Source organism: Amphiprion ocellaris, chromosome 7, assembly GCF_022539595.1.
Source record: "Amphiprion ocellaris isolate individual 3 ecotype Okinawa chromosome 7, ASM2253959v1, whole genome shotgun sequence".
Lineage (NCBI taxonomy): Eukaryota > Metazoa > Chordata > Actinopteri > Pomacentridae > Amphiprion > Amphiprion ocellaris.
In genome coordinates this window covers 25,889,994-25,903,160 of record NC_072772.1, presented here as the reverse complement: position 1 = coordinate 25,903,160, position 13,167 = coordinate 25,889,994, and the positions used below count along the sequence as shown (strand labels likewise).

Sequence of the window (13,167 nt, the reverse complement as noted above, 5' to 3'; positions counted from 1 at the left end):
CCAAAGCACATTCCAATACTTCAAAATATATTAAAGTATAAGCATGTAGTTCTATATATTATTATTTAAGCCTGTAAAAAATATGTTGTTTGTATCAAATCAGAAAATTAATTGAAGACTCATTTTTCTTGTCATATTCGACATATTCAAATTTGACTGATTAATGACTCCTTCGTTAAGTCAGTTTTGACAAAGTAGGTTTTTTCTACACTGGTCATTCAGTCTGTCTGAGAGAGGCTCAGAGATGGATTCAGGCTGTCACAGATGGCCACAGAAGATACTGACAGCCCTAGGATTAATGGAATAGGTGGAGAAGAGGTCAAATGACAGTTGGGAAATTTAGCTGAAAACTGCAAACTGTTGAAATTTATTTACTAGGCCACATTTTTAAGATGTATTTTAAAGTTTAAGATGTATTCAATGCTACAAAACAAATGCATTTTCATTTTATCTGTACAATTCTAACAGCAAGAAACCTCAGAAAACCAGAGTTAGACAGTGACAGTTATTTTGGCTGATTATTGGTCTACCCAAAAGTCTGCAGAATTGATATTGGTGTGCAACTGGCATTTAAAGCAATGATAAGAGTCACTGAGGTTTTCCAAGGGCTCTCAGCATTGCTGAATCCCTTTGAACTTTAAGTGCTTGAACTCAGACATGGTTCTGTTCAAGAATCATCTTACAGCATCACTGGACCTCAGACAAGCTTCACTTTCAGCTAACAGTCCAGGGATTGTCTCTGCTCTATTTAAGATTTCTGTATCTGGTAAACTGTCTTTCTGTGGCTAGTTCAATGCCTTCTAAGGCGACAACCAGAGATTGGTTTTATTTTTGAAGGATCTGCATATAATTTTCTTGATTAATTGTTTGGACTATATTAGAAGTGTAACGAGTATTTGATGAATCCACTGAAATCGATGAGAAAATTAGTTGACAACAAACTTCATTGTAGATTACTTGGTGATGTCATCGTGTGTGTTTTTCCTGCTGACTCAGGATGCTCTGACATGTAGGCATTACAGCTTACTGGAATGAAGTGTGGCTCTGCATGATGTTATTTTAGAACAGTGGTTCTTAACCTTGTTGGAGGTACTGAACCCCACCAGTTTCATATGCGCATTCACCGAACCCTTCTTCATTGAAAAATAAGATATGATTTTTTTCAAATTCAAAACATAGGTATATGTTTTACTGGTGCTCAAAATGAACCATGCATTAACATCACTGTGTTCAAAGAACAAAACCAATACAATGCATGAACTCACAACAAATTACATACCTTTTCACAAAGACATGACCTTTTTTAATACTACCACACTGAAATGGTTTTAATTTTTAACGTTATGTATTCCAATAATGAACTTATTGTATTTATGCTATTTATTATTTTTAACATTTCAACACACACCCATCACCTAATTTCCATCAGGCTACAATAATAATGAATTTACTGCAAATCAGTGTGACTTCTGCTGTTGCCTTTGAGAGACCAGTTCAGAAATGTGTGGCTTCACCTTGGCAAGTGCCACTCTCATGTCATTTTCACAGCAAAGTCTGTTCCTTTTCTTTGTTTTTATGTCCAGCATCCTCGAAAAGGATTGTTCACAAAGATATGTTGTAACAAACGGTATAAAAATTTCCAGGGCTTTCTGAGCAATAACAGGATAAGTTACCATTTGTCAACACCAAAACATTGAGAGCGTTGTTGTTCTGAAGAGTTGCTGTTGAACCTGGCTCTGCTGAATTTCAATGATTTCGTCGAGGTATTCATCACTGACATCTGCTGTCTCAACATCAAACGTGAACGGCTGTCTCACCCATGCTGGATATGACTCTCTTGTAGGGAAGTATCCGTCGAGAGACTTTGCAAACTCATCTAAGTGCGTGGCAATTGCTGGCTTCAGTTCTGTGGGTACAGAAATGTCTCCGATTCCAGACACATCTTCGATCTTACTTACACAGTCGTCCAGCAGGGGAAAGTTTGCGAAGTTATCGTTCTCTGTTCGTCGTTTCCATAACGGTAGCTTTTTTTGAAAAGCCTTCAGGTTTTCTTCCACTTCGATGATGTTGACTCCACCGCCCTGCATCTGCTGATTGAGATGATTGAGCTGCGAATATATCAGCCATGTTCGCTAAAATGAGAATAAACTTAGAATTTTTGAAGCAATCTGCATGACAATGTTGGTGTTCTTGGAAAAACAGGGCTAATTCCACATGCATGGCAAAAACAAGATTCAGCACCTGTCCCCAGGATAACCACCGAACGTTAGAATGGTACAGAAGTACCTCAAATTCAGAGCCCATTTCTTTACACAGCTCACTGAAGATGCAGTGCCTCAGAGCACTATTTCGCACATAGTTCACACATTCCACTACGATTTTTAATACTTCTGCCATTTCTGGAGGCAAGGTTTTTGTTGCCACTGCATGCCTGTGTAGAATACAATGCGTAACAATGATGTGTGGTGCATCGGATTTCACTAGCGCACCAAAACCAGACTTTCTTCCCAACATGACTGGAGCTCCGTCCGTACAAACTGCAGAAACCATATCCCACGAAAGACTGTTTTCTCTGAAGAAGTCATCCACAAGTTTCTTCACATCGGCTGCCTTAGTTGTTGTTGTAAGAGGCTTAAAAAATAAAAAATCTTCCTTTATCATGTCATCTTTCACATAGCGCACAAATACAGCAAGCTGGCTTAGATTAGAAACGTCTGTGGTCTCATCGAGTTGGAGGCTGAATTTTGCCAGGCTTGAAATCAGATCTGGAACTACTTGAGCCAAGAAGTCTTTGCTCATGTCCTCTATTCTGTCGCTGATGGTGTCATTTGAAAGAGGAATTTGGGATAATTTAACTTCGGCAGCTTTTCCCAGCATCAGATTCGCCATCTTCAACACAGCTGGTTTTATGAGTGTTTCACCAATGGTGTGTGGTTTGCCCTGCTTTGCGATCAGGTAAGCAACTTCGTACGATGCTGTGAGGATCGGTTTGTTGATGGGTATAAAGCCGAGAGCAGGCAGAGTAGCCTTTTCATCGAATCTGGCTCTCTTCGCCTTGAATTCAGCAAGCGTTGTGTTCTTGTAGTCCCCATCTCCATGCAGCTTAAGGAAGTGTTCCTTTAGTTTTGCCGGTGCTAGCCTGGAATTGCTTAACTTGGCATAGCAAATCATGCATATAGGATGCTGACTCCCGTCACGCTCCGTTATACATGTGAATCCATGTTGTACATATTCGTCCGACCACTTTCTTTTTTTGCTCGACATACTTAGTATGGATTAAAATATTAAAGAAATCACACGGCGTACCATCACGACAGTCACAAGTCGACTACTGAGCGCACCAATTCCCTGCGGCACAGATTGGCCAAGCAATGTAACGTGATCAGCTGCAGCCAGTGATGGCCAAGCGGGGCGTGTCATCACGAATCATATGAGTCGGGTGTATGTCTTGACCTCCGCCGAACCCCTGAGACTGACTCACCGAACCCCTAGGGTTCGATCGAACCCAGGTTAAGAACCACTGTTTTAGAAGCATGCACCATCTCCTCATAGTGTGAGGACATATGGAGCAAGTTTATTGCTGATCTCAGCACAGGACAACTGCACGAAAGCAAATGAATCTAAAATATAACCATGGCTTCTGACAGTGTATTGAAACACCCACAGCCTGCCAAGCCCAAGTTGACCCCTGCCAGGCTTAAGCACCGAGGAAGAACTCTTTTAAACTATAGTTGGAGTGGGGCAGTATAGCTGGAAAATTATATGGTTGGAAATAGGGCTGCAAGTAATGATGAATCGTCTGAGCACAATACGCCATCAAAAGCGGAAGTGAGCGCGCAGTGCAAAAGAAATCACCATCCGAGCGAAGCGCTGAACACGGACGGACATCCGCGCCGCATCGTACGTATATTATACATGCATGATACAGCATGGATGTCTGTGCTGTATCTTTGTTGTTATTTAGCACATACAATTCATAATCCAAACGGTTGATTGTTTGTTTCAATAACAGTTCATTTGGCCATCAAGATAGCCATTAGTTGCAGCCTTAATCTACAGAACATACAAGAATAGTAAAAATATTATCCATCATTCAGCCCAGGATGATGTAACTGAATGTCTCACCACAGTCCACAATCCTCAAATATTGTATGTGCTAAATTATCAAGTTTGAGACTATGAAACTATTCAAGGTTATGTTTTTATCCTAAGGCCAACCCTCCATCATATGACCGATCAGAAGACCTGGCTTCACTGCTCTATCTGAATGAATCCAGTGTGATGCACTGCCTGCGGCAGCGCTATGGTGGCAACCTCATCCACTCCTATGCTGGACCCAACATGGTGGTCATCAACCCCCTTAGCACGCCCTCCATGTACTCTGAGAAAGTAAGAACGTAATTATGCAACTCTTCTAATATTTCTAGGACACCTGCTAACTGTTATTATTCTTTGCTCTTGTGTTTGCCCTTCTTCTGTGCCTCTCCCCTGCTGTGTGTACTGTCCTGTTTCTTACTTCACTATCAGGTGATGCACATGTTCAAAGGTTGTCGGCGTGAGGACACTGCCCCTCATATCTACTCTGTTGCCCAGTCAGCTTACCGCAATCTGCTGACCACTCGACAGGATCAGTCAGTGGTGCTGCTGGGCAAGTCTGGCAGCGGCAAAACCACGAACTGCCAGCACCTGGTCCAGTACTTGGTCTCCATTGCGGGCAGCACGGGCAAAATCTTCTCTGGTGAGCCTAGAGGCAGAATAGAGGAAATTGAGGAGTAGCAAAATGGAAAATGACAAGTAACTTGTTCTTGAACATAATATGTCCCAGACTTTGTGAAATTTCCATAAAAAGAAATCATGCATGCAAGTCAATAGCTTATCTGAATCGGTTTATGTAAAGGCGAAACTGAAGACACCAAAAAATGTCACAGGAATTCCTAACACAATATTTACAGAGCAGTTTAATTTAATCATTTTACTGTTCTTCTTTCTTTTTTAAAACATACATTAGTATTTATAAGAGTCTTGCCACATCAATCAACACTGACATTTTAAAAAAAATAATTTAAACACTAATTTTCATCTGTGGACATTGACAAATGCAATACAAAATTACAGTCAAAATATGATTGAAAAAGTTAGAAAAGGTGTTCTACAACTCAAGTTTAATGTAAAATATTCAGGGTATACTATTCCAATTATTTTTGTTTGATTCTCTCAGAAAAAGCTGATTTTCCAAATTGGCTGCCTTTGTGTGACATGAAGGAGTCTCTATTCTAGGAAGTGCTCACCATCAGTTCAAAATGGCTTAAAGGAGGCTTTTCCCTACAAAATCTTAAATAGAAGACACACAACCACATATTGTCTAAGACTGTCTAAATAAAAAAAGATAAAACATCATATCTTTGAATGATATGACAGTGGTGATAATGACTGGTTTTGTTGCAATGTACCTTGAGTGTACAGTTAGTTATACTTAGTTTGCAAACATTTCACTAACCCCCTAGAACAAATGATGAGACTGTTCAATTTATTTTTGGTGACACAGCTGAGAAATGGCAGGCAGTCTACACCATCCTGGAGGCTTTTGGCAACAGCTCCACTGCTATGAACACCAACGCTAGCCGCTTCTCCCATGTAGTGTCCCTGGACTTTGACCAGGCTGGGCAGGTGGCGTCTGCTTCCATACAGGTACCAAACATGCACATACCTTTTTCATGCCACCTCTTTAACTTCAGACATCTCACTAATAAATGAAGAAGTCTCTGGCCACCTAGCCAGTATATTAGAAGTACAGCAGCAAGTGCAAAGACGTTTGCGTAAGGCATTCTGAGAAGCATAAAAAAATAATCATACAACAGCAGCCACTGACTACATTAGGGCTGGGGTAGTCTCGTATACTTAGACCTATTTTCATTGCACTCTGTCAGCGTTGGATAATATTTTGGCCTCTGTTACAGGAGACAAAATGCTCTGTTTCTTTAAACCAATCACTATGTTCTTGGGCAGTGCTAAGGGCAGTGATGCACCAGGATGCAGTGATGGTACTGCTGCAAAATAGCAAGTAGAACTGTTTTGGTAGAACCTTTGTATGTAAAGAGATGAGCACTGTCATTAAAATGTGAAAGGCACTGCCTTATCGCGCAACACGCATCCTCTGCAAAGCTTTGTTTTCAGCATGTAGATTGTCACTCGGAGGCTGCAGTTGTTGGTTCTTGGACAGAAGGGAATTTTGAACATGGTAAGATGCAGATAGCAGAAGAGGAGGAGAAAGTCACATGAAATGTGACTTGGAAGTAGCCACCTTAAATTTAGAGTCTACACCCTATGAATCCGTCTTGGACGGGGCGACTAAGCGACATAAAGATATCATCAATGATGACAATAGTGTTTTGCAAAGGTCGCTGCGCCTTGTCAAAGCACGGATTCCTCCAGAGAACAAGCTGAAGCTTATGGTTATCAGAAGTGTGGTGAATTTAGACAGAGAGCAACAATGTGGTGCTGTGTAAGCACTGCAGACTGGAAGGGGCTAATCACGCCTGTACAACTGCTGCATGAACTCTTGAAGAGAAAGTACCCCAGAGTGCCTTGTCGAGACTGCAGTGACAGACATCCTGTTTATTTTTTGTTACTACTCAGTGTTCCAAACAGGCACATTTTCAATGGGCACTGCCCCTAGTAATATACTAATCACAGCTGCACCCATCTAACATCTAAATTGTGTCTGTCCAAATATTTATGGACCTTAGTCCATAAATATTTGGACAGACACAATTTTCTGCATTCTGTTCTGTTCTGTACACCACCACAATGGATTTGAAATGAAACAATCATGGTGTGCTTTAAGTGCAGACTTTTAGCTTTAATTTGAGGGTATTTACGTCCAAGTCAGGTGAATGGTGGAAGAATTACAACATATTTTATATGTGCCCTCCACTGTTATAAAGGACCAAAAGTAATTGGAAAATTGGCTGCTCAGCTGTTCCATGGCCAGGTGTGTGTTTTTCCCTCATCATTTCATTTACAAAGACTAGATGAATGGTCTGGAGTTCATTTCAGGTGTGGTATTTACATTTATAATCTTTTGAGGTCAGCTCTCAATATGAAGTCCAAAGAGCTGTCACTATCAGTGAAGGAAGTCATTATTAGGCTGAAAAGTCCAAACAAATCAATCAGAGAGATAGCAAAAACATTAGGTGTGGCCAAATCAAGGGTTTGGTATTTTCTTAAAAAGAAAGAACGCACTGGTGAGCTCAGCAACACCACAAGACCTAGAAAACCATGGAAAACAAATGTGGTAGATGACCAGGGTTTCCTCTACATTCATTCTGCAGCGGCGGCCCGCCGCTGCTAAAATCCCAATGCCAGGGGTGTGAGGGTGAGAGCCTGCCGCCGTTGCAGGAAAAGATCCTAGAGGAAACACTGGATGACAGAAGAATACTTTCATTGGTCAAGAAAAACTCCTTCACAATAGTTGGCCAGATCAAGAACACTCTCCAGGAGGTACAAACCAATAAATAAGAGGAGACTTCACCAGAGTGAATACAGAGGGTTCAGTACAAGCTGTAAACCATTGGTGAGCCTCAAAAACAGGAAGGCTAGATTAAAATTGGCCAAAAACATCTAAAAGAACTAGTTCAGTTCTGGAACAACATCCTATGGACAGATGAGACAAAGATCAACTTGTATTAGAATGATGGGAAGAGAAGAGTTTGGAGAAGGGAAGGGACTGCTTAAGATCCAAAGAATACCACCTCATCAGTGAAGCATGGTGTCAGTACTATCATGGCGTGGTCATGTATGGCTGCCAATGGTTCTGGTTCTTTTATATTTATTGATGATGTGACTGCTGACAAAATCAGCAAGATGAATTCTGAAGTGTTTTGGGCAATATTATCTCATATTCAGCCAAATGCTTCAGAACTCATTGGACGGTGCTTCACGGTGCAGATGGACAGTGACCTGAAGCATACTGCCAAAGCAACCAAAGAGTTTTTTAAGGCAAAGAACTGGAATGTTCTGCATTGGCAAAGTCAATCACTTGACCTGAAATTAATTGAGCTGCATTTTACTTGCTGAAGACTCAGCTGAAGGAAAATACCCCAAGAACAAACAGGAAGTGAAGACAGCAGCAGTAAAGGCCCGGCAGAACATCACCAGGGACCAAACCCAGCATCTGGTGATGTCTATGGGTTCCAGACTTCAGGCTGTTATTGACTGCAAAGGATTTGCCACCAAATATTAAAAGTGACAGTTTCATTTATGATTATGATTAGTTTGTCCAGTTACTGTTGGTCCCTTAAAAACGTGAAGGTCACATATGTATTGTGTACATACATTCCCCTCCAAAAGGAATTGGCCACACTGTTCCAATACTTTTGGAGGGGAGTATAAATTGTTTAATTTCAAATCCAGTGTAGTGTTGTACAGAGCCGAAATGCTGAAAATTGTGTCAGTGTCCAAATATTTATGGACCTGACTGTAAATGACACCACTTAATATAGCTGAAGAGGTTTATCTTCCGTGAGAATCTGCATTGACTTACACTGAGTCTCGTTAGCAAGAAAGTATTTCCACATGCAATGCTCGCAGTTAGCTCAGCTACACGATCCCACAGATCCACTCCGGACACGTCATGATTAAGAAAAAATATAAACTCTCCGGTTTATTTTGTTCTCCAAAATATAATTCCACAGACAGGAAAAATGCGGCTGGCTAAGATACTTGTAATTCTTGCTGGACGCAGGTAAGAAAACTGTATGCTTCTCTATCGAGCACAGACAGAACTGTCGTAAAACGAAACGTAAACAAACATCTGCATCTACGCTTGAGACATTAAAGGGCAACTACGCCTTTTTCATCAACATGTACACACATAATCAAACTTCATCATATAAAAATGAAACTCAAATCATATTAAATTATATTTTCAATAAACTACTCCATTTTTAGCCACTACAATAGCAACTGAAATTTGGATTATTTTCTCCTGCTTAGACCATGCTGCTGGAGAAACTGAGAGTGAGCAGGCGACCTGAGGCGGAGTCCACCTTCAATATCTTTTACTACATGATGGCTGGAGCTGACAGCAGCCTGAGGTGATTCCTCTAGTGATTCTTTTTTCCATTAAATACAGCATTTGAATAGCATAACTGTGAAGTATTTAAATCTGTCTGGGGGGAAGGATCCAAATATTCGGGTCTCAAAATTAATATTTGGACACCACCGTAACGACCAAATATTTGGATATTCGGGTTCAGCCCTAGTGTTCTCAACATTTTAATAGCACCTTAATCTGTTTGTGTAGAACCTTGAGGTTGTTCACCATTATCACAATTGCTATTCAAGATTTTTGAGCACATTGTTGAAAACCTGGTTAAGTCAGCAAACGCACCAACAGCTTCCCAGACTAACAAAAGCACAGTCTTTGTCTGATAATCAAATACACTATTGGTATATACACTATACTAATTACGCAATATTACAACATGTACAACAACTGAAAACAGGCTTCAGGGTCTCACTGACACTGAGGAGCTTACTGATCCTAATATATCGTTTCTTCTCTAGAACTGAGCTGCACCTTAACCACATAGCTGAGAACAGTGCTTTTGGAATCCTCCCTCAGTCTAAGGTAATACGGCGGTAAGATGGCGGTGGAGATCTGTTTGTAGAGTTTGATGTGTTTTTTGACCCATGTAAAATATCAGTACATAAAGTATGTGAAAGTGGCTGTTTGTTGTTGCAACATTTTACCTTCACCTCCAGGATCAGTAAAGTTTGATATGATTTGACCTTCTTAAGCCTGAAGACAAGCAGCGAGCCTTGCAGCAGTTCACTAAGCTGCAGGCCGCCATGAAGGTGTTGGGCATCTCTGGTGAAGAGCAGAAGGCACTTTGGCTCATCTTGGGGGCCATTTACCATTTGGGAGCTGCAGGGGCCACTAAAGGTAGGAAGTCCCATCTGGATGACTGCAAATATATCAAATCTTGAGAAGTAGAAGAAGACGGTCACTGTACTTTCAATGATTGTTGCATGATGAGGATGGAAACTGTGCATATGTAGAGACATTTCAGAGGTTAAAAAGGCACATTGACCAAAAATTATACATATTTGCTGAGCAGACTTAGGGACCAGCTCGTCTTCTTAACAGACAATTTGATTGCCTGTTTTGCCTAGTCATCTCAAATAAAGCCAATGACATTAATTCCTGAATTTATTTTGGTGTATCATTTGAGTGTATCAGTAAATAATGTCAGATTAACTAATGAACAGACTGAATAAAAATTTAATAGAGAAATCCAGGCCTCTTACAGTATATATGCATGTCATTTCCTTTGTCTTTTGCTAAAACATATTCCAGCAGCTTAGGCAAACCTCATCACTTACAGTCAGGTCCATAAATATTTGGACATTGATACAAATTTCTGCATTTCAGCTCTGTACACCACTACACTGGATTTGAAATTAAACAATCAAGATGTGCTTGTTGTGCAGACTTTCAGCTTTGATTTGAGGGTATTTAAATGCAAGTCAGGTGAACAGTGGAGGAATTACAACACATTTTATATGTGCCCTTCCCCTTTGTAAAGGGACCAAAAGTAATTGGACAGAATAACATAATCATAAATCACTGCATATATCTCTTTTAACATTTGGTTGTAAATCATTTGCAGTCAATAACAGCCTGAAATCTAGAACCCATAAACATCACCAGATGCTGGGTTTGGTCCCTGATGATGCTCTGCCAGGCCTCTACTGCTGCTGTCTTCACTTCCTGCATATTCTTTGAGTATTTTCCTTCAGATTTGTCTTCAGCAAGTGAAATGCAGCTCAATTAGATACAGGTCAAGTGACTGATTTGGCCATTGCAGAACATTCCAATTCTTTGCCTTAAAAAACTCTTTGGTTGCTTTGGCTGTATACTTCGAGTCATTGTCCCTCTGCACCATGAAGCACCGTCCAATGAGTTCTGAAGCATTTGGAATATGAATTTCAATCTGAATATGAGCAGATAATGTTGCCTGAAACCCTTCAGAATTCATCCTGCTCCTTATGTCAGCAGTCACATAATCAATAATTCTAAGACAACCAGTTCCACTGACAGCCATACATTCATCCATCCATCCATTATCAATACATTGCTTAATTCTCATTAGGGTCCTCGGGGGGCTGGAGTCTATCCCAGCTGATTTAAGGTGAAAGCAGAGGACACCTGGACCCTGGTCGCCAGTCTATTGCACGGCTATACAGAGAGACAAATACCACACTTGCAGCCAATTTTCCAATTACTTCTGGTCCTTCAAAAGGAGGAGGACACATATAAAATGTGCTGTAATTCCTCCACCGTTCACCATTTGGATGGAAATACCCTCAAATTAAAGCTGAAAGTCTGCGCTTAAAGCATATCTTGTTTGTTTCATTTCAAATCCGCTGTGGTGGTGTACAGAGCTGAAATTTTGAAAATGGTGTCAATGTCCAAAATTTATGGACCTGACTATGTTTTGCTATACTTCTCCATGTTCAGTTTAATTTATAGAATGTAACGTCCCTCACTTGTAAAATATATCATGTATCATTCTGTTTAATAGTCTATGGAGATAGAGGCCATGGAGTTAAATAAAGATGACTGACTGTTCAGTGTTCAACATCTGGACATAAAACTCTACTCAAAGAATTTAGCACCAAATCAGCAGTGTAAAATCTAAGTGCTGCTATTGACATGCTGCACTTCCACATGCAATTCCAGTTAGCACGTTTTTGAGTCACCTGCATTTTGTTGGGCGGAAATTTTTCTTATTCTCATATGTATGTAGCAGAGTAATTGATTTAATTATTTTACCCAACACAATAGCTTCTGTGCCCTTTCAACCATGTATTCATGTCCATCACCTCTTTACTTTGACGTTAATGGCTACATGTCCCTGCTCACATTACCATCAAATGCAAGGAGTTATATGCAAATAGACAAGTAAAAAAAACAGAGTTGACTTTCTGCCAGTTGCCACTAGGTGTCAGGCTTGACATTTGAATGCATTGTTCCCACTAGGCACCATGCTGACTGCCGAAGCAAGTAAGACTATGGGTTTTCTCATTACATTTTACCCCACGCAGATATCTCAGTTGATTTCAACTTAGAGAGTCATCTAAAATCCAGAGGAAAGTTTTCTTACTCTAGTGCACCATACATCAGGGTTCAAGTAATGAGATACCTGGTCAGCCTCTGTGCAGGCCAGTCATGGAGGTACAGCATTAAACTGGGAGAACCATTTTTGTGTTAAGTCTAGTGTAGGCTAATGACTTCAGCTTCAATGTGCCTGTATCAGATAGATATTTGAGAATCTGACATAGAAAACCCTCAAATAGCCACAGAGTCGCAACTGATCTTTCATATTGCTATGAAAAAATGTTTGACTTCCTCTTGATTTATTCTCGTTTTGTGTGTCTCTTACTAAACTGTGTCAGATCTTCAAACACAATCCAACGCAAAACAGAGGCAGCTCGATTAAGCACAAAATGCTCATTTCAAAATTGAAGCAAAATGGTTATCTAATTCCAAAATCACCACAGGGAAAAAGCATTAAATAGCCTGTTGTGTGACTTTTAGCAGTAATGACTGCAGCCAAATGCTTCTGATCACTGGAGTTCAGTCCTTTATATCGCTGTAGTGGAACTTTGGCCCACTGTTATTTGCATTTCATTTCATTACATTTGAAGCACTCAGGTGGACTCATGCTGTTGTGTGAGATCATTGTCATGCTGCATTACCCAACTGTGCCAGAGGTTCAGAGAATGATGACCTGAAATTCTCCTATAGGATTGTCTGTCACAGCAGAATTCATGTTTCATTGCCAGTTGCCCTGATGCAGTACCCCACAATATCACACTGCTGCCGCCAAGCTTATAATGTTCTGTGAAACTCTTAGGTTTGGTTTCTGAAACAGTTAAACTTTAAACTCATGAACCCAAAGAACATTCTCTTGAATATTTTAAATGTCATCAAGGTGTGTTGTGGCCAAACTTTGACAATACTTAATATTCTTCTGGATTAGCAGTGTTTTTTGTCGGTCATTCTTCCATGGAAGGTCATTTTTGCCCTGTATATTCATAGACACTGGCCCATATTTAGGGTCTGAGCACCACGAGGTGGTGCGAGGAACCTATTGAAAC

General features: G+C 40.4%; 1 protein-coding gene across 13 annotated transcripts in view; it reads left to right on the top strand.

Annotated features, from left to right (window-relative positions):
- Window positions 1-13,167, top strand: part of myo18ab (myosin XVIIIA b) — a 207,556-nt gene that overhangs the window by 69,918 nt on the left and 124,471 nt on the right. For all 13 annotated transcript variants that reach the window (XM_055012350.1, XM_055012349.1, XM_055012348.1 and 10 more), the window contains 6 exons: window positions 4,213-4,389; window positions 4,528-4,738; window positions 5,546-5,688; window positions 8,995-9,095; window positions 9,568-9,631; window positions 9,802-9,946. In XM_055012350.1, the coding sequence (XP_054868325.1) occupies window positions 4,282-4,389; window positions 4,528-4,738; window positions 5,546-5,688; window positions 8,995-9,095; window positions 9,568-9,631; window positions 9,802-9,946 (772 nt within the window). In that variant the 5' untranslated portion in view covers window positions 4,213-4,281. The remainder of the gene's footprint in view (window positions 1-4,212; window positions 4,390-4,527; window positions 4,739-5,545; window positions 5,689-8,994; window positions 9,096-9,567; window positions 9,632-9,801; window positions 9,947-13,167) is intronic.